At 57.6% G+C, this 24,623-nt stretch overlaps 1 protein-coding gene across 2 annotated transcripts; it reads right to left on the bottom strand.

The window, feature by feature from the left end:
• On the bottom strand, positions 656-21,598 carry HID1 (HID1 domain containing). Of its 2 annotated transcripts, none has more exons than XM_018063843.1 (19): positions 21,393-21,564; positions 15,089-15,238; positions 14,192-14,362; positions 13,469-13,582; positions 12,824-12,930; positions 12,250-12,366; positions 9,917-10,139; positions 9,660-9,716; positions 8,391-8,531; positions 8,148-8,238; positions 7,781-7,932; positions 7,608-7,686; positions 6,165-6,329; positions 3,714-3,941; positions 3,360-3,466; positions 2,806-2,886; positions 2,131-2,222; positions 1,834-1,992; positions 656-1,616 (listed from the first exon to the last, which is right to left on the bottom strand). In XM_018063843.1, exons 1-19 carry the CDS (start codon positions 21,456-21,458, stop codon positions 1,553-1,555), a joined length of 2,364 nt encoding a protein of 787 aa, XP_017919332.1. In that variant the 5' UTR covers positions 21,459-21,564; the 3' UTR covers positions 656-1,552. The 2 variants fall into 2 exon arrangements, with proteins under 2 accessions (XP_017919332.1, XP_017919331.1); XM_018063842.1 differs by having other exon boundaries at positions 684-1,616; positions 13,469-13,585; positions 21,393-21,598.

The following is a 24,623-nucleotide window of genomic DNA, read 5'->3' as shown; positions in this document are numbered from 1 at the left end:
AGAGCTGCCGCTCCACATACAGTGGGAAGGAAGTCCCCCTGGGCGGGGCTGTGGAGCTGGAACAGTCCTACTTCTGGGCCAGGAGGGGTCTAAACCCTTTGTATGGTCCTCCCCTTGTCTGATCCACAGCAGGAGAGGGGAAGAGAGAGGCTGGGGCTTCCACATCCTCCCACCCCTCGCCAGCCCCTGTATTCCCCAGGACACAGCCCTGGGGGACTTTCCCCAGCTGCTGGGTCCTCTGAGTCTTCGGGCGGGAAGGGAGGGCACTCCTAGCCCATCCATCTCCCTGAGCCCAGTGCAAACAGTGAGCTGTGCCCAGGGTGAGGCCTGGGGTGGGGCCTGGGGAGGGCAGCTCCGCCCCTGCTGGCCGGCTTGTACCCCACAAACCTGGGTGCTGGTGAGCACAGGGCTAGAGTCCCAGGGACCCCCAGGGTGGCCAGCAGAGCCCCTAGGGGCCATACAGGAGGTTGGGAGGCAGACCCTTCGCCTCTCCTGTGTGAGCTTTTTCTCTGAGGGTACCACAGCAAGGGAAGCCCAACCCTCCACCTCCTCACCCAAGAAAATGATGGATGCTGGTCGTGTGCCGAGGGCCCTCTGGGCCTGACTCTGGCAGGCAGAGCCCCAGCATCCCTGAAAACGAGAGCCATGGACTGAACCCCGTCTCCCCTCCAAGCACAAGGACTCAGGGCCTGGAGAGGGGGGTTTTATTATGTAAAGAGGCCGATTGTACAGAGCAAAGATTGTACTGACACAGACGGGGTGAGGGAGACCAAGAGGCCAGAACCAGGAGGAGGGACGGGTGGCCTCCCAGTACCCTTCCCCTCTAAACATCCAGGCAGTGGGAAAGGGGAGGGCGGGCTGAACAGCGGCTTCCCCACCCCCATCCCCTCACCCCCGTTTCTGTGTAAGAGCCAGGCAGGCTACATCCCTTGACCCAGAAAAATACAACAGGAGACCCTCAACCCCCCACTCCAGACCCTAACACGCGTGAGGTCCTCCAGTCTGGCTCCTGGCATCCGTCCGTACCCAGTCCCCTCCGTGAGCATCCTGGCCTCCCTTCTTCCTGGGCTCCTGGCAGTGGGCGGGAGCTGGACCAGGAGGTTTCAGCGTAGGAGGCCTGGAAAGGCTCCCCCCACCCTTGCAGGCGCCTCCAGGAACGACGGCCGAAGACTTCCTGTGGGCAGCATTAGGGCACAGCAGCCTGGTGCCCTCCAGGACCGGGCAGCCCAGGAGCCAGGAGGGCACTGAGGGTCAGCTTAGAAACGGGTCCTGAAGGGCAGCCAGAAAGAGGTGGGAGCTCTGGGCATGGGGCGGGGGCTGCAGCCCCGGAAAGAGAAGGTTCCAGCGAGTCCAGCCTGCAGGCGGGGGGCAGGGTGGGTCCCCACCAACCCAGCCACAAGGGGCCTCTGGGACCTGCCGCCCAGGACTCGGCCACTCAAGCTCCCAGCCCTGATTGGAGTCATTTAAAGCTCAGAAGGGGGATCGGGGGTCAGCACTAGGGACCCCGGGTTCCTGCCCTTCCCTGGCCCCTGCCCCTTGCAGGCTTCCATCTTCACACCCGCTGGATCTCAAACAGCTTCACGTCTGTGTCGTACCAGACAGGTGGGTCCACATTCCTGAAGAGCGGGTCGACAGTCACCCAGGGGCCAGGAGGCCTCGAGAAAAAGACTGGGGCTGTCCTCCTCCCACCCTGGTGTCCCCACCGCCCCAGGCAGTGGATGCCTGCCCTCATCAGACAAGACCACCCTGGTGGACGGTCTTGACATCAACCCCACTAGCTAAGGCCGACCCTCAAGGGGGACAGCAGACCCCCAAAAGCCCCAAGGGGCCCACCTCAGGTAGATGACGCCCCACATGTAGGTGCGGAACCACATGGCCGTGCCCGAGTTGGCCTGGTACTTGCGGATGAGGATGGGGTGGGGCACGGGCAGCAGCCCCACCAGGGTCCCGTGCTGCAGGAACCGCAGGATCTCCGACTCATCCGTCAGGCCCCTGCCAGAGAGACGGGGGTCTCCAGTGTGCCCACTCTGAAGGTCGAGGGGAGCAGGGGGTTCACCCGTGCTCCCAGCCCCAGCCCCGGCTTGGGCTGGCCCCCAGAGCCCACCTGCCCGGCCACGCCCCCAGCCTCACTTGTCAATGCAGATCTTCTCCACCTGGGGAACCAGCACCTGCAGCAGCCTCATGATGGTTTGCAGCGGCAGCTTCGACTTCCAGGAGAGGACCTGGGGGAGGGACCAGGGTTCCCAGCTGGCAAAGCAGTCCCCCAGAGGCTCTGGCACAGACCTGACCCCTGGCCTGGAACCAGGAGCCCCCCAAGACAGAAAGCATCCTGGCTCATCACAGCAAGGGCCTGGCAACCGGGCAGGGCCCATGAATAGTGACTGCTATTCATGCAGGGGCTGCGGCCTCTCACGGAGCATGTACCGTGTACCGTGCCTTTGATCCTCACGACAGAGTGATGAGGCTGGGACATTTAGTATCCCCGTGCAAACACAATTAGTGGTGAGGTCAGGAAACAAGCTAGGGAGTGAGCAAGTGATGCAAGGAAGGAAACTGGAAAGGGTGATTTATTGAGAAAGGGCTGTGGACAGCCGCACCTTAACCTGCTGGGGAACCAGCTCTGGACAGTGTAGACAGAGGAAGCAACCAAGCCAGAGAGGCCAAGGTCACGAGACAGGACTGACCCCAAACCTGACCCCAGGCCAGTCCCTGGAATTGGACCCATTCCCATCCAAGCCTTTCCTGAGCCAGGAGCCCCCAACTGCCCCCCCAACACACACCTTATGCCATCTGCCCCACCCTCACCCACTCCGATGTCGGGCTCCACTGCCCACTGGCCGATGCACTGGACAGTCGCCGCTGCTCCCGCCAAGCCTGGCTGGGCTCCTGGTCCCCGAGAAGGAACGAAAGTGAGGGATGGCGGGAGAGGGTATGGATGAGGGGTGGAGGGCAGGCCATCAGGTCCTTGAACAGTCCCTCCCACAGCCTGGGACCCAGAGGGCAAGGAGGTCTCTGCCCTGGCCCATGCTGGGGGGAGGGGGCCCTCTCCCAAAGGAGGGGATGGCCCAGCCCAGCACCCTTTGCCCTGGGCCCCGGGCCCTGCCCGACCCAGCCCAGCCAGGTGACAGGTTTAGGGCCAGGGGCTGACTGGGCAGATGGGGTAAAGGCCAGCCCAGCCTTGATAAGGCTGATGGATGAGGAGGCTGAAGGCCAAGGGCTTGAGCCCATGACCAATAAACGAGGGAGGGGTCTGTGAAAGACAGCCCCCAACCCCGCGGAAGAGAGTCAGCAGTGCCAACCCAGATGCCCTGAGCACCAGGTGCCCAGCCCCCTGCGGCAGGGGACCCCAGGGGGCCCACCTCCGTGGCTGGGCTGTCCTCTGCCGAGCTCTGCTGGGGCTCAGACTCCAGAGATCGCAGGGTGCCATCCTCCGACACCTGGGATTTCTCCGTCAGCTTGTCAATGCCTGGGGGTTGGGGAGGGGGCAGTGAGGACTCCTCCCCCAGCGCCCCTCCTGGAACACCTCTGCACAGCCCCGCCCCACAAGTCCCCAACTTCCCTCCACTTTAGAGATGCTGTGTCTGACTCCCCACCCTGTCCAGCATGGAGGCCCAGTTCCCCCAACCAGCTAGCCCTCCCGGGCTCCCCCGATACCTCCACCCCGACCCTTGCTGTCACTTTCCACAGCCCCCCGCCAGCCGTCAGCACCGGACCTGGAGTGGCCACCAGGCTGGTCTTGAGGGTGCCTGGCTCAGCGGGCGCGGCGGGGTGGGACCCCTCCATGGAGGCGCCATCCTGCGAGCCCGCGCGGGACAAGGGTTCGGGCGGCCGGCGGCGCCGCTGCAGTGCCTTATGGATGGCCGGCGGGTCGGTGGGCAGGTTGGCCAGCTGGTGGAAGACACTGCGCTTCCGGATGATGGCATAGACCAGGTTGGAGTTGCCTGTGGGAGGGGAGTGGGGGGTGTCTCAGCGAGGCCCCCTTGCCATCCCCTCCACCAGAGCAGCTTCCTGGGGTGGGGAGAGCTTGGAGGACGGAGAGGGGTGTCTACCCCCAGGGGAGGCGACAGCAAAGGGCACAGAAGACGGGGAGTGTGGGCAGGGTTGGGGCGGGGGGTGGGCTGAGGCGACTCCAGGATGCCACCTGTCAGCAAAAGAGCTTCTTGGCTGAGCTCACCCCTGCCCCTCCTTGGTACCCGGGGGACCCTCTCACCACCCAGCACGAAGGGGCAACACCTGGCAAAGCCGGGTGGGCCCAGCATGTCAGGGGCCCACTAAGCCGGCTGTTCAATATTTTGACAGTCCCCCAAGCCAGGTCACTGAGAGGAAGGACCATACGGCGTGTGCCCACGCTGAACGCCCTTGGCTCTGAGGGAGACAGGAGTGCTTTCCGGGCCTTCGGTGCCCTGCCATCCCACCGCACGTGTTGCCCCAGCCCCCTCATCCCCCCCCCAATCGCCCCGCCTCCCCCCCCCGCCCATCCCCGCTGCCCCACCCCGCTTCCACGCCACGTCTTGCCCCAGCATCTGTGTGTAGACTGTGCCCCTCTGTGTTTTTCTACTGTTCCCACCCCATTCATCCCTGATAAGTTAGCATCAGTCACACAGTCGTGTTCGACTCTCTTGTGACCCCATGGACCCCACTAGGCTCCTCTGTCCCTGGGATTCTCCAGGCAAGAATACTGGAGTGGGTTGCCATTCCCTTCTGCAGGGGATCTTCCTGACCCAGCAAGCAAACCCAGGTCTCTTGCACTGGCAGATGGATTCTTTATCATCTGAGCCACCTGGGAAGCCCTTCATCCCCGATCGATTAGTGCAAATATTACTTATTCTGGAAATGATAACAACTGCTAATATTTAAGTCACAGGCAAGTGCTCAGTGCTTTCTTGGATTATTTCACTTAGTCTTCCCAACACCCTCTGAGATAGGGACTCTCAGTACTATTATTACGATCATCTTACAGATGAAGAAACTGAGGCTCAGGGAGCTGGTGTGTACACAGTCACAGAGCTAAGTGTTCCTTATTGTTCAGTTGCTCAGTCGTGTCCAACTCTGCGACCCCATGGACTGCAGCACACCTGGCTTCCCTGTCCTTCACCCAGAGCTTGCTCAAACTCATGTCCATTGAGTCGGTGATGCCATCCAACCATCTCATCCTCTGTCGCCCCCTTCTCTTCCTGCCCTCAGTCTCTCCCAGCATCAGGGACACGAGTTAGCAACTAAACAGCAACCATCCTAAGCTATACAACAGGTCCTCGCTGCTTATCTATTTTATATTTAGTAGTGTGCATATGTTAACCCCAAATACATATAATTTCATTATTAAAAAAATGGAGAAGGAAATGGTAACCCACTCCAGTATTCTTGCCTGGTGAATCCCATGGACAGAGGAGCCTGGCAGGCTACAGTCCATGGGGTCGCAGAGTCGGTTGTGACTTGGCGACTAAACCACCACATTATAGCAAAAAGGGTTGCATTTTAGTTACATGTGTACACATCTGCCTCCTCTAAACACTGAGCTTTTTGAGGATGAGAATGTATCCTATTGATCTCCATCAGTCTAGCACTTAACAAAATGTCTGATTCCTAGATATCATCAAAAGTGTATCCATTTTGTTCAGTTGCTACGTTGTGTCTGACTCTTTGTGACCCCACGGATTGCAGCAGGCCAGGCTTCCCTATCCTTCATCATCTCCTGGAGTTTGCTCAAACTCGTGTTTATTGAGTCATGGTGCCATCCAACCATCTCATCCTCTGTTGCCCCCTCCTCCTCCTCCCCTAAGAGCTAAGTGGCAAGGCCCTAACTGACACCAGGCAGCCCAGCATCTCTGACATCCAGCAGGCCCGTGACACCCTGAACTTCCCTCCCATCAGATTGAAGATGACCTGTTTGTCTGGGTGACCATCTGTTTAGAGTCCCCCTCCATGCCTCCCTCCCCAGCTGCGAGCTCCATGGGGCAGGAGGCACTCTGCTTGGTTTCCCACTGAATCCCCTCACTGGGCCCAGGGCTTGGTATACAGCAGGCACTCAATAAATGCATGCAGGACAAACAAACTGGGGATCGGAGGGCTGTGTCCTCCTCAGATGGGAAGGAGTCCTCGCCCACTGCCCACCCCGGTTCCCCCTGTCCCTGAGGCCAGGCCAGGGGCTTGGGCTGGCACCTCACCATCAAACTGGTACTGGATGATGTTGTTGAAGACTTCCAGGAGGAAGAAGACCAGGTGGTGGTTCTGGGCGGCAGAGAAGAGGAACCAGGTGGTGGAGAAGGCCTCCAGCAGGTGCAACAGCTTGTTGGCGGCCACCATGGACAGGCTCTTGAGGTAGGGCGACACTACAGCGGAGGGGTTGGCTTACTTCTGGGGCCCCACCAACCAGGCCTGCACACCCAGGGCCTGGGAGGGACACGGTGCTCCCGCTTCCACACCCTCCCTGCCCCGTCTGGGAAGTTCCCCCCAAAATCAGGAGGACCGAGCCCCAGAGGGCAAGGCCACACTGGCCATGCCTCCTGCAGAGCCCCAGGGCTCCACCCCTGTGGACAGCCGCGTTTACAAAGCCACTCACGCACTCCATCTTCCCCACTCCTCCTCGAACCTGAGAGGGAGGCAGATACATTCCCATTTTGCAGATGAGAAAATTGAGGTTCAGAGAGATTCATAAACTTGCCCAGGATTGCCCAGTTATAAAGTGATGGGCAGGGATACAAACTCAGGATCTTTACATCTTTCTAGAATACCAAGCTGGGAATTCCCTGGTGGTCCAATGGTTTGGACTCTAAGCTCCCACTGCAGGGGGCCTGGGTCCCACCCCTGGTTGGGGAACTGAGATCTTGCAAGCCATGCAGTACAGACAAAACAAAAAAAAATTTTTTTTAATTAAGTAGAATATCAAGGTGATATTCCACATATAACTATACATGGATTTTCTGCACAGCCTGTGAAGGGGAAGTCAGAGACGCAAGGCTGCCCACGGCTTGACTTGACAGACGGATCTGTCATAGACTGATCTTGCCCCGTATCTTTCTCCCTCACCGGGATGGGGCAAGGTCGGTGGCTGTCTTGTTCACAAATGCATTTTCAGGTAAGATCTGTGGGATGGAGCCAGTGATGCAAGGCCCAGTTTTGAACCCTGGTTGAGGAAATAAAATGCCACAGGCTATGCAGTGCCGTCAAAAAATTAAGAAAGAAAAAAGGGGGAAAAATGAAAGCGAGAGAGAAGGAGGGAAGGAAGAAAACTGACCAGTAGGTACTTGGTCTGTTGTGTTCTATGCTCAGTTGTGTCCAGCTCCTTGCGACCCCGGGACTGTAGCCTGCTAGGCTCCTCTGTCCCTGGGATTCTCCAGCAAGAGTACTAGAGTGGCTTGCTATTCCCTTCTGCAGGGGATCTTCCCAGCCCTGGGGTCGAACCCGCGTCTCCTGCGTTTCCTGCATTGGCAGGTGGGCGCTTTACCTCTGCAACACCTGGGAAGCCCTGTAGGCACTGAGCTGCCCTTACGTTAATATTTCTATTGGACCCAGCAGGTTTGAACCAGGGAGCCCGTGGCAAGTCAGCCTGTGGCCGGACGCCCCCTGGTGGTGATCGTGGGAAAGGCGCGCCCTGGTCCGCCCCCTACCGTTGACCACGATGGTGAGCAGGCAGTCGAAGAGGGGCTGCAGCCGCTGGTGCCCGCTGGTGATGATCTTGTGGAAAACCTAGGCGGGGAGCAGGGGGTCAGCCATGGCCCTGCCGCCTCCAGTCTCGTTTGAGGGCACGTCACCCCCAGACTTCCAGGTCCCTCCGACTTACCACGATGAGCAGGTCGGCGTGGGTGCCGGTGAAGACCGGGATGTCCATGGGCACGCGCATGGAGTAGGGCTTGTTCAGCCGCACCCCGAAGTTCCGCTCCCCGCTCAGAAGCAGCAGGATGAAGACACCGATGTGCATCAGGCCCACCCGAGCTGCGGCGCGGGGCGTGGGAGGGTCACCTCGCTGGGTGGGGCAGCGAGGAAGGGAGTCCAGGGCAGGGACCCATCTTGGGGTGGAGGTGGGGGAGAAGCCCTTCCCAGGAGGTCAGAGCACAGGGCCCGAGCTGCTAGGGGGCAGGAGAGGCTCGCTGCAGCTGCCCCTCGGCGAGGGGCACCCCACAGGGATCCCGAGCCCACCCCAGCCTTACACTGATCTGCTCGAGCGTCGTTGAGGAAGTAGAGGATGGGAACCAGGATGTCTAGGACGTCACTGCTCTTCAGCACAAAGAAGAGGAATTTCTGGGGGGCGAGGGGAGACGGGTGGGCGGGGTCAGGAGAGGGGCAGCCCTGCCCCGCTCCTCCCAGGAGTCTCCGTAGATGCCCTCCGCACCCCAGGGGTGGACCGCTGCCGGCCAGCCCGTGCCCCCGCACCGCCACAGGGGCCGGCCCACCTTGTTGAAGTCACAGAGCTTCCAGAAGAGGACCAGCAATTCCTGATGGAACTGGATCTTCTTGGTCGAATTGGGCAGGTAGGTCTGGAGCAGGGGGTTGGAGAGCAGCCGGGCTATGCCCTTGAGGATGAACTGGAAGTCCTGGGTGGGGCAAGGGCAGGGACCTGTCCAGTCCGGCTCCCTGCAGTCCCGGCTTCCTGGCCAGGCCCCCCACAAATGCCTCCTCTCCCCCCACTCCCACCCTACCCAGAGCCTGATTCCCACCGTCAGAGCCAGAGGGGCCCAGGTTCCAGTGTCATCAAGAGCTGTCCTGGGAGTAGCCCCTCAGAAGCTGGGTCCAGGGCAGGTCTAGACAGCTTACTCCTCCACCAGACGACAGGCTCCCCATCTATACACTGGACTCCTGCCCACCTCGACTCCTGTGGACAGGTGCAATCCTCCCGCCCCTTCCCAGCACCCTGTCACACGTGAGGAACAGTCTATTCTAGAAGAGCTGTCCATCCCTGAGCACCTGCTACCTGGACAGTGCTCTCAGCCAATCCTCACTACAAGGCAAGGATGCGGTTCCTGTCCCTGCGTCACAGCTGCAGAGCTTAGAGTCCCAGGGGCACAACAACCTCCCCCAAGGTCACAAGACACATGAACCCAGGTCTCACTGGCCTTTCCATCCACTGTGATTCCCCTACCAAACCCACCATCAGAGCCACCTCCTCCCGCAGGCCTTCCTGGCTTCCCTCCCCTAGTTGAGGCCATCAGCCCTTTTCTGAGGCTCAAGACCCTTGCGGTCCAACCCCAAGTCCACCAGAACTGTGGTTCCTTCAGGTAGGGGTCAGGACTCTCCCTACTCCCAATCTTATCTGCATCCTCTCACCCCCTGCAAGGTCACAAGCTTTGTGGGGAGTGGGTGTCAAGAACCCACAGGAGGACTTCCCTGGTGGCACAGCGGATGGGAATCCACCTGCCAAAGCAGGGAATATGGGTTCGACCCCTGGTCTGGGAAGATCCCAAAAGCCACGGAGCAGCTAAGCCAGTGCACCACCGCCACTGGGTCCGTGTGCCGCAGCTACTGAAGCCGGCGAGCCTAGAGCCCGCGCTCCACAGCAAGAAAAGCCAGGGCAGTGAGAAGCCGGTGCACCGCAACAAACAGTAGCCACTGCTTACGCAAGTAGTGAAAAACCGAGCAGAGCAAGGGAGGCCCAGCGCAGCAAAAAATTAATTACTTAAAAAAAAAAGAAAAACCTGCCAGAGCAAGAGCATCGTTCAACTCACCTCCTCTCGGTGGATGCGGGACAGGTAGTTCACAAACAGGTTCTCGGGCCCTGGAGGCTGCGGAGGGTGGAGCCGGGGCTCAGCAGGTGCCCTCACCCCCCACCCCCGCCCTACCCCAGGCCTAGGTGGCAGTGCCCCCTCTGACCCCAGACACCCCCACGAGGTCCCCGCCGGGTATCCCTTGCCCGGGCTGCTGGAGGGGGTGCCACCCGTGCACAGCCTGGCGGGGCCGGCGGCCCACTCTCTCCCGTGCTCACGTCGGCATCGTCCATGGCGGTGCCCGTGGTGGTGCCGTCCACGGTGGGGCTGGCGCTGGTGGCGCTGTCGTGGTCCAAGGTGACGATGAGCACCTGGGCCGCTTCCTCCACCAGGGGTTCCCGGTAGTCGGAGAAGAGCAGGTGGTTATAGGGGATCCCGTAGCCCACAGGGTCATAGGCACACACGGTGTTCAGGAGCGACGTGAACAGGGGCAGGGCGTGTCTGCGTGGGAGAGGGGGCGGGGCCTCAGGGACTCTGCCCACCTTCCACTCGCGGCTCCGGCGGGGGAGGGGGGGGGCAGGTCGGCCAGGACGACCCCTCATCCCCCACTGTCTCAGTGCCAGGCTGTGGTCTGGGGGCCAGGGAGCAGCCCCAGGAGCTCATCCCCATCATTCCTGGGAGAGACCACTCCCCCCTCCTTGCCTGTATCTGGGACCCCGGCGGGGATGGTTGGGGGCCAGAAGGAGTTCATTACCAAGACAGGGATGGCCAGTCCTGAGCAGCTCTTTGTAGAATATCATGTCCACACCCGTTAGATTTTCACCTCCAGGGGTTGAAGCCTATTATGGGTGTTTTTCTTTTCTTTTTTTTTTTAATATATATTTTTGTGACTGCTCCACACACTACAGCTGGGATCTTGGTTCCCCAGCCAGGGATAAACCTTCACCCCCTGCACTGCAAGTGCAGAGTCTTAACCACTGGACTTCCTGGGAAGTCCCTAAAAACTGCTTTATTTTTCTAGAGCAGTTTTAGGTTCATAGTAAAACTGAGGGGAAGGCAGAGATTTCCCATAGATTCCCTACCCCGACACACACATGGTCTCCACCACCATCCGCATCCCCCACCAGGGTGGCCCATTTGTCACAACTGATGACCCGACATCAACACATCCCTGTCGACCAAAGTCCACAGTTTACATCAGGGTTCATTTCTTTTTTATTTTTTTGGGCTGTGGAATCTTATTTCCACCAGGGCTTGAACATGTACCCCCCCTGCAGTAGAAGTGTAAAGTCCTAACCTCTGGACCACTGGAGAAGTCTCCAGAGTTCACCCTCAACGCTGTATAATCTACAGGCTTGGATAAATGTATAAAGAACATGCCTCTGAGGTTTCTGCAGGGCAGGTACCCTCCCTCGGGGCCTCAGAGAAGCGTTGGAGGCCCACAGGGAAGGCAGGAAGCAAAGCACGTGCCCCATTCCCCAGCTCCCAGGCCACAGAAGGCCTCCATTCAGAGATTTGTGAGGTGTCCGAGGTCAAGCTCCTCATCTTACAGATGAGGGAACTGAGACCCAGGGAGGTTCATCAAGTGGCAAAGGTGGCCGTTTGCCTGATAAGGCTGGGGAGGAAGAAAACCCGGGCCAGCTTTCAACTGTGCCTGGTGGGGGAGTCACCTGGACTCTCTCTACTTCTGAGGGTTGTGCCGGGAGTGAGTTTGGGTGGAAGGGCTGCAAAACCTGAAGATGGGGTGTGTCATGTGGGAGTCAGAGTCTGGAAGAGGGTGAACCACGACACTTAGCGGCACTAACCCCGTGCTACCAGTTACAGCCCCGGGCACAACAGGAGCTGCACAGCTGAAGCATACGAACCCGCTGTAAATATGCAGTCCTGGCATGTGACACCTCCACGAACTCGTATGCTCCCAGAGCCCTTAAGTGCCCCCACATGGGCCAGGCTTCCCCATTTTTCAGAGTATTCAGCACACCCCCGCCCACCCACCACTTAAACAGCACTGCCCAGGAAATTCCCTGGGTAGGACTTGGCCACTGCCGTGGGCCTGGGTTCGATCCCTGGTCAGGGAGCTAAGATCCTGCAAGGCCACACAGCATGGCCAAAATTAAATGAACCGTCTAATACAAGCTACATGTAGGTACGGACAGCTTAACATGTGGCTGGTCCAAAGTGAGATGTGCCGTAAATGTAAACTACACACCAGATGAAAAGAGAACACAAAACATTTCAATAACTTTGTTCAGTGATTACACCTCAAATACTGACGTTTCAGACATATTGGGTTAAAAGAAATACATAATTAACTTCACCTGTTTCTTTTTAACTTTTTAGATGCTCCTACTCGAAATGTCTAAACTGCATGTGTGGTTTGCATTATCCTTCTACTGGACGGGGACCTAGATGGAGGACCCAGGCACCCTTTAACCAGGGCCCCCAACAGGGACCGCGCTGGTGTTAAGGTGCGGCTATTGTTATAGGTCATCACCACCAGGGGGCAGCGTGCCTCGTCAAATAAGACACATTCGCCAGCAAATGGCCTCAGTGCCAGGCTGCCTACCAGCGGGAGGTCGGGAAATTGAAAGGCAGGCCAGGGGCCCCTCACCTGTTTTCTGTGGAACAAAAAAACTGCACCCACGGATTGACGCTGCTGCTGTCCGGAGCTGGGGGCAGGTACATGGCCTCGGAGAAGCAAGTCAGCAGCAGTTTCAGCAGCTCCATCCTTGGGCAGAGAGGACAGGAGAGAGCCTACCCTGAGGTTCCCAGTTCCCCTGAAGGACCGCATGCCCACCCCACCCAGCTCTCATTCAGGTCCATGAAAAGAAGTGACTCCGTTTTATCCCTGTGAGGCTGAAGCTGGGTCACGAGCGAGCAGGGTCTCCTCTCTTACTGTTTAGTCCCTAAGTCTTGTCTGACTCTTTGCAATCCCATGGACTCTACCCTCCAGGTTCCTCTGTCCATGGGATTCTCCAGGCAAGAATACTGGAGTGGGTTGCCATTCACTTCTCCAGGGGATCTTCCAGACTCAGGGATCAAACCCAGGTGTCCTGCATTGCAGGCAGATTCTTTACCCCTTAGCCACCAGAGAAGCCAAGGGTCTCCTTGGAAGACCCCCACACATGGCTCCCTCTCTGAGCTGTGCAGGGGCCAGGCCTGGGGTCCAGCCTGAACAAGCTCACCGATTCATGTCATGGATGTAGTTGGGCTGGGGAGAGTGAGCAAAGCCCACACCAGCCTCCCAGATGTATTCACAGCTGTCCAGGGAGTGAATGTCCTCCGCCGAGTCCTGGGGACAGGGTTAGGGAGAGAGATCAGCCCCCTACTCTCCTTGGTGGTGGGGGGGGAGAGCAAAGACCCTCATCTCTCCCAAAGACAGACCCTCAAAGCACCCCGGGTGCTAGGAAAGCTCATTTTCCTTCAGTCTGGTGCTTGCTCAGTCCAGTGGGAGACAGGAAGAGACAGGGAGTGAGCAGAGCGGAGTTGGGGGCCCCTGATGGTGTGTGGGCGTGCGGGGTGGACAACCCTCAAGGTCAGTCCACTGCCCTCTGGAAGTGAGAGGGGCCAGGCCTCCAGTGCACCAGCCCCACCCCCCACCGCGGCCCAGGCCAAGACAATGGGTGCTTGTGCCCTGCCTCCCGGATACAGAGGGCAGGGCCCACACCAGCTGGCTCCCCTCCAGCCGTGCCAGCCACCACCCCCTCTTGGGACCATGCGTGCCAGGCAGCCTGGCCCTCCTAGGGCAGTCACTGCCCCAGGGAACTTCAACCAGCCCGGACCTGGAACCAGGGCCCTCCTGGGCCGGGGCGGGGGCTGGGGGCTCTCACCACAGTGCTCCTCCGGTGGCTCTGCACCGTGAAGTCTGGGCAGAAGAGCAGGTCAGCAATGGCCAGGAGCAGGGACTCAGCCAGGGGCCGGGCGTTCTCATCGTCGTCCTCTCCCTGCTTGGGACACGGCCCCCGGAGGCCCCTCAGTCGTGGCTGCCCAGGAGAGGCGGCCCCAGCACTTGGGGGGGGTGGAGGACAGGGTCGGCCCAGGCAGGCACCCAGGGTGGAGGGAGAGAGGAAGCGGGGGGGGGGGGGGGGTGAGGCGGGGAGAAGGAACAGGAAGTGGACCCCTAATCACCCCCAAACCTCCCAAGGGAGAAGGGGACAGTGGGGAGCAGGGCTGGGAGCAGTCAGGAGGCCTCCCCACTGACTGGGAGGGGCCGGGTGAGCCCCCTAAACTCAAGAGCCTCAGCCCTGCTGAGAATCACTGGGTCCACCCACCCAACACCGTGCACCCCCAGTTGCCTGGACAGAACCCCAGGAAGGGAGTGGGGTAAGTGGGGGGAGGGCCCAGCTGCCCTGCCCGCATCTCTGCCCAGCTGCAGGGGCAGGGACCCCCACGGGGGAAAAACCCAGGACTCGAGGAGGAGTTGACCCCCTCCCCCGGCCCCTCCCAAACCCCAGAAGAGGTTCAGAGGAAGGTGGCCGGCCCTACAGCTTTCTTCCCCTTCCCTGCAGCCCCACCTCCCCCCACCCCCCAAAGTCCCGGCCAGGCCCACAGACCCCTCCTCGCCCGGCCCCAGGCACTGTGGACCAGAAGAAGCCCCTCCAGTCCGGGTCCTCGAAGATGTAGGGCAGCACGCGGGTGAGCAGGCGGCTGCAGTTCAGCACGATCTGCCTCTCCTTCTCCGAGTGGCAGCCGCTCTCGGCTCCCTGCACCAGCTTCTCGACTGCCTGCGGGGGGTGGGCAGAGAGGCGGGGGGTGGGAGGATGAGGCCCTGGCACCTGGGGTCAGGCTGGGCACCCCGGGCTTCAGAGGGGGAGGGAGTGCATGGCCAACCTGCAGGGCCACCTCTCCAGACAGGGTCAGCCAACCCCGGGGGGACAGGACATGGGCCAGGGGGCAGCTGGAGCATCTGGGAGTGAGACCCAGCCCACCACTCACTGGCCGAGACCTTGCAAAGTGACCAGCCTCAGTTTCCTCATCTGTAAACTGGCGACACTGGCAGTACCAACCGCACTTGCTCTCATGCTCAGCCGCTCAGTCGTGTCTGACTCTTTGTGACCCCGTGGACTGTAGCCCGCCAGGCTCCTCTGTCCCCGGGACTTCCCAGGCAAGAATACTGGAGTGGGTTGCCATTTCCTTCTCCAGCAGATCTTCCTGACTCAGAAGGTCAAATTGCATTGTCTCCTGCATTGGTTGGTGGATTCTGTATCACTGAGCCACCAGGGAAGCCCACCGACCACACAAGGTGAGCTAGACGAGCTGACTTGCAGCAAGTGTCCCCCCAGAGCCCAGCCCGGGGGAGAAGCGGGTGAAGCCTTGGGGTCACCTCGACTGGGTGGGGATGTCCTCGGTGCCGGCCCTGTTGGACCACAGGGCTGGGCCAGCTCCAGCCTCCCTGGGATTGTGGAAAATGGCTCGGGCAGGGGTGACAGCGAGGGGCTGGGCCCCCTCACCTTGTAGCACAGAGTGGCCAGGTTGGAGGGTGACTCCTCTCGCACCGCCCGGATCTCCGCTGCTGGCACCAGCGCAAAGACATCCTGCACCGAGGTGGCCGTGTCCGCCCAGAACTGGTCCCAGAAGGCGTCATCGGTGGCTTCCACGGGCTGTGGGGGGACCAAGTGTCCAGAGTCGCATGATCTCTTGCCAGCAGGCCCACAGTGTGCCCAACTCTGTGACCGAGGGAGCCCCGGAAAGCGAAGCCCCCTCCTCCACCCCTGCTGGTGCCCAGGAGTCTTCCCCCATGGAGACATCCTTCAGTGGCCATAAGCCCTGGTTGGCACAGGCAGGCGGGGGACACTTGACACAGATGATCAGGGATCGGCTGGCACTGAATTCAGTAGGCAGAGCCCAACCCAGTCCCTGAGAGACTTGTGACCCCCCCAGTAACTCACCATCCCCCTTTGGTAGATCCTCCCCACTTGGGGGCCTCCCCAGGCCACACCCCTAAGTCACGTGCCCAGGGACCAGAGCCAGGCTATGCCCCTTCCCCTGGGAAGAAGCCAAGGGGACATATGCCCGCTGCCAGTCACTCAGGCTGCCCCCTAGACCCCAGCCTCCACCCTCAGCCGGTACACCCAACTAGCGCCGAATCTAAAGGAGTAACCCACGGCTCTCTGAGGACATCCGCTCTTCTCGGTACCCACCACCGGCGCTGCAGCTCAGGCCACTCTTGCCAGGGGCCCCCTTCCAAATCTACCCCCTCAATCCCGCCTCCACACTGCCCCCAACCAGCTTTCAAAGCAACAGCACCAAAGGCATTGCTCCCTCAACAGAGACACTTAGGGCTCCCCGCTGCCTGCCGAGTCCAGACCTCGGCTGGACAGTCAGCCAAGATCACACCTAAACACCTACAAGCACACATCTGGGCACACAGACACGCACACGGACATGCAACAAACACACGCATGCACACAGATGCACGCACAGGAATATTTGTATTCATGATCCCAGCAACACAGCCCTGCCGTAGTTTCTGGTTGCCCTTGCATAGACCATCCCCTCTTCGCCGCATGCCCACCACTGTCCAAAGTCCGACCAGACATACTGAGGCACCATGCCTTCAGTACACTTATGCCTTTTAAGTCTTAGAGTCAGCCATATGAACACCCAATCTGAATCATGAACCCTAGAAGTCTTTCCTAAGGAAATGATTTGAGACATGCAGGTATGAGAAGGTTTACTGAAGAGCTGATGTGAAAAGTTAAAAGTTGGAATCAACCTAAACAGCTGACAATTGGGGAATGCTTAAAAAGTTGCTGCTGCTGCTGCTAGTAAGTCACTTTAGTCGTGTCTGACTCTTTGCAACCCTATGGACTGCAGCCCACCAGGCTCCTCTGTCCACGGAATTCTCTAAGCAAGAATATTGCAGTGTGTTACCATGTTCTTCTCAGGAAATTACCGGGCAGTCTAGTGGTTAGGACTCTGTACTTCCACTACAGGGGGGACGGGGTCAATCTTTGGTCAGGGAACTAAGATCCTGCATACCACTCAGCCAAAAAAATAATTAAGACATAGTCATACAATGGAATACTATGCAGCCATCAGAATCGTCTTCAAAGAATACGAATGAATGGAAAATGCTCATGGTACAATGTTATGTGAAAAAGAGAAGATATAAAGTAACTATAGGATGATCATGATTTTTTGTAAAATTAGAGGAATAAAACGAAGATCATAGCATCCAGTCCCATCACTTCATGGGAAATAGATGGGGAAACAGTGGAAATAGTGTCAGACTTTATTTTGGGGGGCTCCAAAATCACTGCAGATGGTGACTGCAGCCATGAAATTAAAAGATACTTACTCCTTGGAAGGAAAGCTATGATCAACCTAGATAACATATTCAAAAGCAGAGACATTACTTTGCCGACTAAGGTCCGTCTACTCAAGGCTATGGTTTTTCCAGTGGTCAGGTATGGATGTGAGAGTTGGACTGCGAAGAAAGCTGAGCGCCAAAGAATTGATGCTTTTGAACTGTGGTATTGGAGAAGACTCTTGAGAGTCCCTTAGACTGCAAGGAGATCCAACCTGTCCATTCTGAAGGAGATCAGCCCTGGGTGCTCTTTGGAAGGACTGATGCTAAAGCTGAAACTCCAGTACTTTGGCCACCTCATGCAAAGAGCTGACTCACTGGAAAAGACTTTGATGCTGGGAGGGATTGGGGGAGGAGGAGAAGGGGATGACCGAGGATGAGATGGCTGGATGACATCACTGACTCAATGGATGTGAATCTGAGTGAACTCCAGGAGTTGGTGATGGACAGGGAGGCCTGGCGTGCTGCGATTCATGGGGTCGCAAAGAGTCAGACATGACTGAGCGACTGAACTGAACTGAACTGAAAAGCCTAGAAGAAAATGACAAAGTGGCGATAGCAATTATCTTGCGGGGTGGCTTTTTTGTTTGTTTCTTTATATTTTTTCTGTACATGCACATATTGCTATTTTTTTCTTTTGACTGTTCATCTGTTTGAGGGTCAACCAAGGTCCTCTTACCCTTTTGAATAGCACTTCCTGCAAGAGACCTTCCCAGGATGCTCCAATCAAATTAGACTTTTGCCTTCTCTGAAAGAGCCGATAAAGGGCTACTCTACCACAAATCGGCACGTAATATGCATCACTCTTATTATCAAGAAACAATGTGAATTTTACTTTAAAAAAAAAAATTCTGTTGGGACTTCCTTGGAGGTCCAGTGGTTAAAACTCCTCACTTCCAATGCAGGGGGGCAGGGGCAGGTTTGATCCCTGGTCAGGGAACTAACCTGTGCGGTTATTTTGGCCGTGCGGTGAAACCAAATAAAAAAATACTTTAAAATAAAAATTCTATTCTCTAAAGCCACTTCTTCCAAGAAGTCTCCCAGTGTTTCTACCAGTGGGCTCGATCCCACCTTGGAAACCTGCTCCCCACCCACCACAGTCACTCATCACGGGCCTGATTCCACTCTTGCCTGGAGGCTCCATTCCTCCACCAGCTCTTCTCCGGGACCGTGCACTTGAGGCATATGGCAGATGCTCAGCCAGTATTTGTCCAGCTAAAGGCTATAATCAGTCCCAGAGATTCCCTTCAGCCCCTTCACTGGGCAGAGCTGAGCACAAGGCTGGGTACAAGCCTCCCCAGGGTCCAGTTTACCCCAGCCCATTCCCCAACAAGGCCGCCCTCCGAGGCACAGGGCAGCCTGTGGCCACTGCCTTCAGGGCTGGCCTGGCACCAGGACAGCCTGGGTCCCAGAACTGGTAGAGCAAGTTAGCTGGGGGAGAGGAACAAAGACCAAAGCTGCGCCCTGGGGCTGCGGCTGGCTGGTCCTCATGAAGCACGCCCCCTGTGTGGATGGCCGGGTGGAAGTGGGGAAGGAGCCTCCCAGAAAACATGCATGACCCCCGCCCACCTCCCATCTGAGAGCTCCTCTGGGAAGCCATTTTCCCCTCCTCCCATGTAGCCACTACCCTTTAAGCTTAAAGGGGCAGAAACTCATCAAGTGCACTTGACCTCTGACCTAGTTCATCAGGCAAGTGTCATCTGGGGACTGAATTAAGAATGAGGAGAGAGTCTTAGGGGGGAACTTGAGAGGCCCCAGGGCGGCCCAGCTCTGAAGCAGAGGGAAGTCCCAGCTCTGGGAGCTGGCCTTGAACTTCAGGACTAATGATTTCACCTCCCCCATCCCCAACCTCTTCTCCGGGTCCCAGCTCGGATCCTTCAGTTTGGTGGCCGTTACCAGAGCAGGGGAGGCTAGCTTGATGCCATAGATACTGGCCAGGTTCACTGAAACTTTTGAGTGGGGAGGGAACATAGCTTAGATCCTGCCTCAGTTATTCCAGCCCCACCCAACACAAAGAAGCTTCTAAAATCCAAGCTAGTTTCTTTAAAAAGAATATTTTTGGTGAAGGTGAGCAGGCCTGTGCTGCCAGAGGCACAGGGACTGAGCTACCCTGGAGGGAAACCAGATATTCTTAGCGTAGCTTTGCTGGGACCTGCTCAGGCCAGATGCCCACCAGCCCAGAGGACTAGCTGCAGCTGCTGGACCTCTCTGGCGGGAAGAAGGGAAGGACCAGCAGTGGTCCAGCCTGCCAAGGGTGACCTGTACTGAAGGACTGTGTCACCACGGCGTTCGCACACTCATACGTGTGCACATGTGTGAACATGGACCCACTAGGTATCCTCTGGCCTACGACAGAGAATCTCCAAAAGGACAGGATCTAGGAGAGGGTCCCAGATCCAGGAATATGCCCCTCGAGGGCTCCACCCACACCGGGAAAGGCTTGAAACACAGCCAAAGCTGCCGGCTTCAGGACCAGGGTCGGGCCCAGCCCGAGGCAGGAAAAAAACAGGATACAGCGCAGGAAGGCTGGGAAAGCCAACCAGCTTGGGCCCAGGCCACAGGGAAAAGGTGCTAGGTTGGCTTGTCTGCAAAACCCTGTGATCACAGAGGCCCTGGGACGAGAGGACACCCTGGGACAACTGGCCTGAATCTCCTTGGGGACACTGAGTGGCAAGGTCTGGGGACCATCTGGGATTTGGCTCTGACTCCCGAGCTGTCTGAGCCAGGTCACTGCACAGGGTCTGTGGCTTCAGGCTCTGAGGGTCTCTCCCTCCAGGCAGCTGAGGTCCCCTCCCACCTGCAGGGCCCCCGGGCTCTCCCGAGAGAGACTCAGGCTGGTCTCTGGCTCCAGCCCTGTCCCAAGTCAGCTCACTGTCCCCAGCTGTCCCCAGCTCAGTCCACCCTGTCATAGGGCCACAGCCAGGGATGGATGGAGGCCCAGTGTAATTTGGCGAGGGGGTCCGAGCCTGTAGGAATCCTTTGGGACCCAGCTGAGCCGGTCCTACTGGCCTGGCAGAGACCCTGGCTGCCGAGCCTACAGCCCGTAGCGACAAGGTGGTTTCCTCCAACAAGGTGTTTCCCTCCCCAGGCAGGTAAACACCGAGGCCTCCCTCCCCTCCTCTCCCTGTAGTCCCCCACAGAGAGGTGGGCCCACCTGCCACCCTCAGATCTAGAAGCCCCAGGCCAAGAAAGCCAAATGCCAGAAACAGCCAGGAGCCTTGGAGGCAGGGGCGATTAGCAAGGCCTGGTTTCTATCAAATGCCTCTCAGCTGGGGCTGGACGCTACCGAGGCCCTGGGCGTGTGTCGGGCTCCTGACCTTTCTCCTGTGGGAACCAGAGAGTATGGAACCAGAGTTCTGGCCCCTGGAGCTGCAACCAGCTGGCTATGGGGGAAATGGCTCCCTTGAACCTACTCTACTTGCTGGGAGCATGAGAGAGCCCTGGGGGTGCAGGTGAAGGAAATCCCTGGCTGGCAGCAGGTCCTGACTCTCTCGAAAGTGGGGGACCTGGGGAGGCGGAGATGGGCATCTCTTTGGCCAGAGTGGCCTGGCTCAAGGAGTGAGAAGAGAGGGTTGGGCAGGGAGATAGCCTTGCTGGGGCCAGCCCTTGTGCTGGGGGCAAGGAGTTGGCCTCAGTGCCACCTGTGGGCTCAGGGGTCTGTGCAAGCCTGGATGGGTACCCCCAGGCCCCACAGTACCTAGTCCAGGGGCAGCCTGGATGGTTCTTAGCCCTGCCCCAGAGAACAGGGTACAGCAAACACAGCCACCTGCACCGCAGGGCCTGGAAAGGGGAGCCCCTGGAGCAGTGGTCCCCAGCTGGGAATCTGGATTCCGTGGGCCTGGGAACAGCTCCCCTGGCCAGGCTGCAGCGCTGCCCTCCACTCTGCGTGTTCCCATCAACACCTAGGCCTTCTCTGGCCGTGGGCATCGACCCGGCCCAGTGAGGCCGCCACCGCGCACCAGCTGTTTCCCCGATCCGGGAAGGCAACCGCCGGCTTTGTTTGCACTGAGTCAACCGGGTCTGTGCCTCCCGGATCGCTGGCACCCAGGGGCAGGGAGGAGAAAAGGAGGTGTTTGGGTGGGTGGGGGTGGGGAGAGGCTGGAGATTGCGGGGCTGGAGGAGCGATGAGGGGACCGACAGCGGGGCGGACAGCGGCGACGCCGGCCTGGGGAGTAGGCACACGTCAGCCTAAGGTGGCAGCAGTAGCTGCGGGAAATAGAGATGTTCCCGGGAGAGAAGGCTGGGGGTGGGGGACTAAGGGATGGAGCCCTGGGGTACAGGCCCAGGGGTCTCGCTCCGGCCCTGGCTGCGGCGTCACCCTCCTGGCCAGCTGGTACCCCCAGCCCCCGGCTAGCCAAGTTCTTGCAGCCGTTCCCCCCACCCCGAAAGCCCTGCCCAGCCCCCAGCCCGGCAGGTGGGTGGGAAGGCCGGGGCCCCGGGCGCACCTGCGTCTTGGTGGTGAGCTGGATCACCGCCTTTCGGAAGTTCAGCTTGGAGTCGGCCGACCCCATTTCGTTGGAGCCCGTTCCGGCCTGGCCCCGGCCCCGACTCCCGCCCGGGTTCCGGCTCGGTATCCAGCTCCAGCCCCGCTGCCCCCGCGGCTCTCGCAGGAGCCGAGCCGCTCGCCCCGCCCGCAGGCCGGCGTCGGCCCCGCCCCCTGGGCCCCGCCCCGCCGGGCCCCGCCCCCCGCACCTGCTGCTCCCGCGCCGCGTTCCCCGCCCGGGCCCGGGGTCTGGCCCGCGGATCCACCCCCAGCCCCTTCTCAGCTGGATCGGGTGCCTTGTGCGTGGAAGCGTTATCCCCCTTGGTCTCTCGCATTTACACTCAGCGCCCCCCTCCGGGGCCCGCAACCCTCTCAGCCTCTGTCCCCTGCCCCCCATCCTCACCCTCGGTCCCCACGCCATCACTAGGCCAACAATTTCAAAGCCGGTCCTCTCCAGCATCTTTCTTGTCCACCCCCCGGCATTCTGGGCATTCGCTCGTTTGGTTCCCCTTTTTCTGACCTGTCTCATCCGGCTCCGCGGCCTGGTGAGAGCGAGGGGTCCCTTCTGAGTCTCACCATTCCTTTCTGGCCACTTGCCTTCCCTGAGAATCCTCTTAGATTCATCCATTTCAACAGATATGTTTAGGGACTAGGATTTATCAACACGGTGTCAGGGCCGGGGGCCGAGGAGGCTTAAGGCACAGGGTCTGCCCTTTAAGAGCAGTTAGCTAGAGAGACAAACAAGGAACAGATTAGCCATGGTTCAGCCCAGTGAGACCAGGATAGAGGCAAATTAATAATAAATAGTGACAACCTCTTCAGTTCAGTCGCTCAGTCATGTCCGACTCTTTGGACCCCATGAATTGCAGCACGCCGGGCCTCCCTGTCCATCACCAACTCCCGGAGTTCACTCAGACTCACGTCCATTGAGTCAGTGATGCCATCCAGCCATCTCATCCTCTGTCATCCCCTTCTCCTCCTGCCTCCAATCCCCCCGACCATCAGAGTCTTTTCCAGTGAGTCAACTCTTCGCATGAGGTGGCCAAAGTACTCTTACACAACAAAAAATCTACCTCAGAAGTAGGTATTATACCCACTTTACACTAGAGAAAACTGATGCTCAAAGCGGTTACGCTGCCCAAAGTCACACAACTGGTAAGGAACAAAGCCAAAAAAGTAAATCCAACTCTGGCCCCAAAAGAGGCTGCATTTTTTCAACAATATCGCCTTGCAGGCTATGTCTGGAAGCTTCTAGAAATCCTAGCTGCTTCAAAAGGAGGTGACATTTAGCTTAAATTGGAATTCCAAGGGTAAAAAATGTGGGGTGCACTGTCTAGGCACAAAGGCAGGGTAGGACAGGGGTGGGGTAGCAGGGAGAGGGACAAGGGTGTCCCCACGGCACTGAATAAGCAGACTGGACGGGAGAGCCCTGTGTTTGCTCCTGAGGTCGGTTTTCCCTGGATGAAATCTTGGAGAGGCTCCATGGCTTTTATAGTCACTTCACGATAACAAATGAATAGTACCTTTATTCGGCATTAAAAAAAAATCCAGTCCACTCTACAAATCCCCCATTCCCGGTCCAGGCCAGTTTGACATTTAAAAATCTGAATCTTATTCATTAGGGAGATGCAAACTGAAACCACAACACAGTTACTGCTACAGACCTACTCAGTTCAGTTCCGTCCAGTTCAGTTCAGTTGCTCAGTCGTGTCCGACTCTGTGCGACCCCATGAATCCCAGCACGCCAGGCCTCCCTGTCCATCACCAATTCCCAGAGTTCACTCAAACTCATGTCCATCAAGTCGGTGATGCCATCCAGCCATCTCATCCTCTGTCATCCCCTTCTCCTCCTGCCCCCAGTCCCTCCCACCATCAGGGTCTTTTCCAACGAGTCAACTCTTCACATGAGGTGGCCAAAGTATTGGAGTTTCAGCCCCAGCATCAGTCCTTCCAATGAACACTCAGGACTGATCTCCTCTAGAATGGACTGGCTGGATCTCCTTGCAGTCCAAGGGACTCTCAAGAGTCTTCTCCAGCACCACAGTTCAAAAGCATCAATTCTTCTGCACTCAGCTTTCTTCACAGTCCAGCTCTCACATCCATACATGACCACTGGAAAAACCATAGCCTTGACTAGATGGACCTTTGTTGGCAAAGTAATGTCTCTGCTTTTTAATATGCTAACTAGGTTGGTCATAACTTTCCTTCCAAGGAGTAAGCGTCTTTTAATTTCATGGCTGCAGTCACCATCTGCAGTGATTTTGGAGCCCAAAATATAAAGTCTGACACTGTTTCCACTGTTTCCCCATCTATTTCCCATGAAGTGATGGGACCAGATGCCATGATCTTAGTTTTCTGAATGTTGAGCTTTAAGCCAACTTTTTCATATTAGGGTAGGTCAAAAACAAAAACCTAATGATGCCAAATACTAGTGAAGATGGGGAGCGTTTGTATTTTCTTATAAAGTTAATTCTAGGGATTTCCCTGGTGGTCCAGTGGTTAAGACTCCGGGTTTCAAATGCAGGGGCACAGCTTCGATCCCTGGTGTGGCCAAAAAATAAACCAATAAAGTTAAATATACAATTACTGTATAACTCAATAATCCCATTTTTGGAATTCACTCAGGAGAAATGAAGACATAGATCCACACAAAAGACTGAGTAATTCATGTAACAGTTTCATTCATAATCACCAAAACCTGGAAGCAAACCAAATGTCCATCACCTGTGGTTCATCGATACAATGGACTAGTACTCAGCAATTGTTGTTTCATCACTCAGTCGTGTCCGACTCTTTGTGACCCCATGGACTATAGCCTACTAGGATCCTCTGTCCATGGGATTTCCCAGGCAAAAATACTGGAGTGGGTTGTCATTTCCTTCTCCAGGGGATCTTCCTGACCTAGGGATCAAACCTGCCAATCCTGGATTGGATTCTTTACCACTGAGACACCTGGGAAGCCCATACTAAGTAATAAAAAAGAACAAATTACCAGTACAGGCAGCAACTATGTGGATGAATCTCAAAAGCGCTGGATCAGATACAGAAGACAACGGACTGTGTCACACCATTCATTTGACATTCTGGCAAAGACGAAATACAGGAACAGAAAAGAAGCCAGTGATTGCCATGGGCTGGGAGCAGGGTGAGGGAATTGACTGTGAAAACATTTTTTGTTTTGATTGCGGGGGTG

Source organism: Capra hircus, chromosome 19, assembly GCF_001704415.2.
Source record: "Capra hircus breed San Clemente chromosome 19, ASM170441v1, whole genome shotgun sequence".
Lineage (NCBI taxonomy): Eukaryota > Metazoa > Chordata > Mammalia > Artiodactyla > Bovidae > Capra > Capra hircus.
Note: the sequence above shows the minus strand (reverse complement) of the source record. Positions and strands in the feature narration are given on the sequence as shown.

Bases quoted from the DNA above. Each gene is read 5' to 3' on its own strand.
- HID1 (XM_018063842.1), bottom strand. From the start codon at position 21,458: ATGGGGTCGGCCGACTCCAAGCTGAACTTCCGAAAGGCGGTGATCCAG. The intron at 2,223-2,805 runs GTGAGGGTGGGG...TCCCTCCCCCAG, and splicing joins GGAGCCCGACATCGGAGTGG to GTCCTCTCCTGGAAGTCGAA. The intron at 1,993-2,130 runs GTGAGGCTGGGG...TCTCTCTGGCAG, and splicing joins GAGAAGATCTGCATTGACAA to GGGCCTGACGGATGAGTCGG.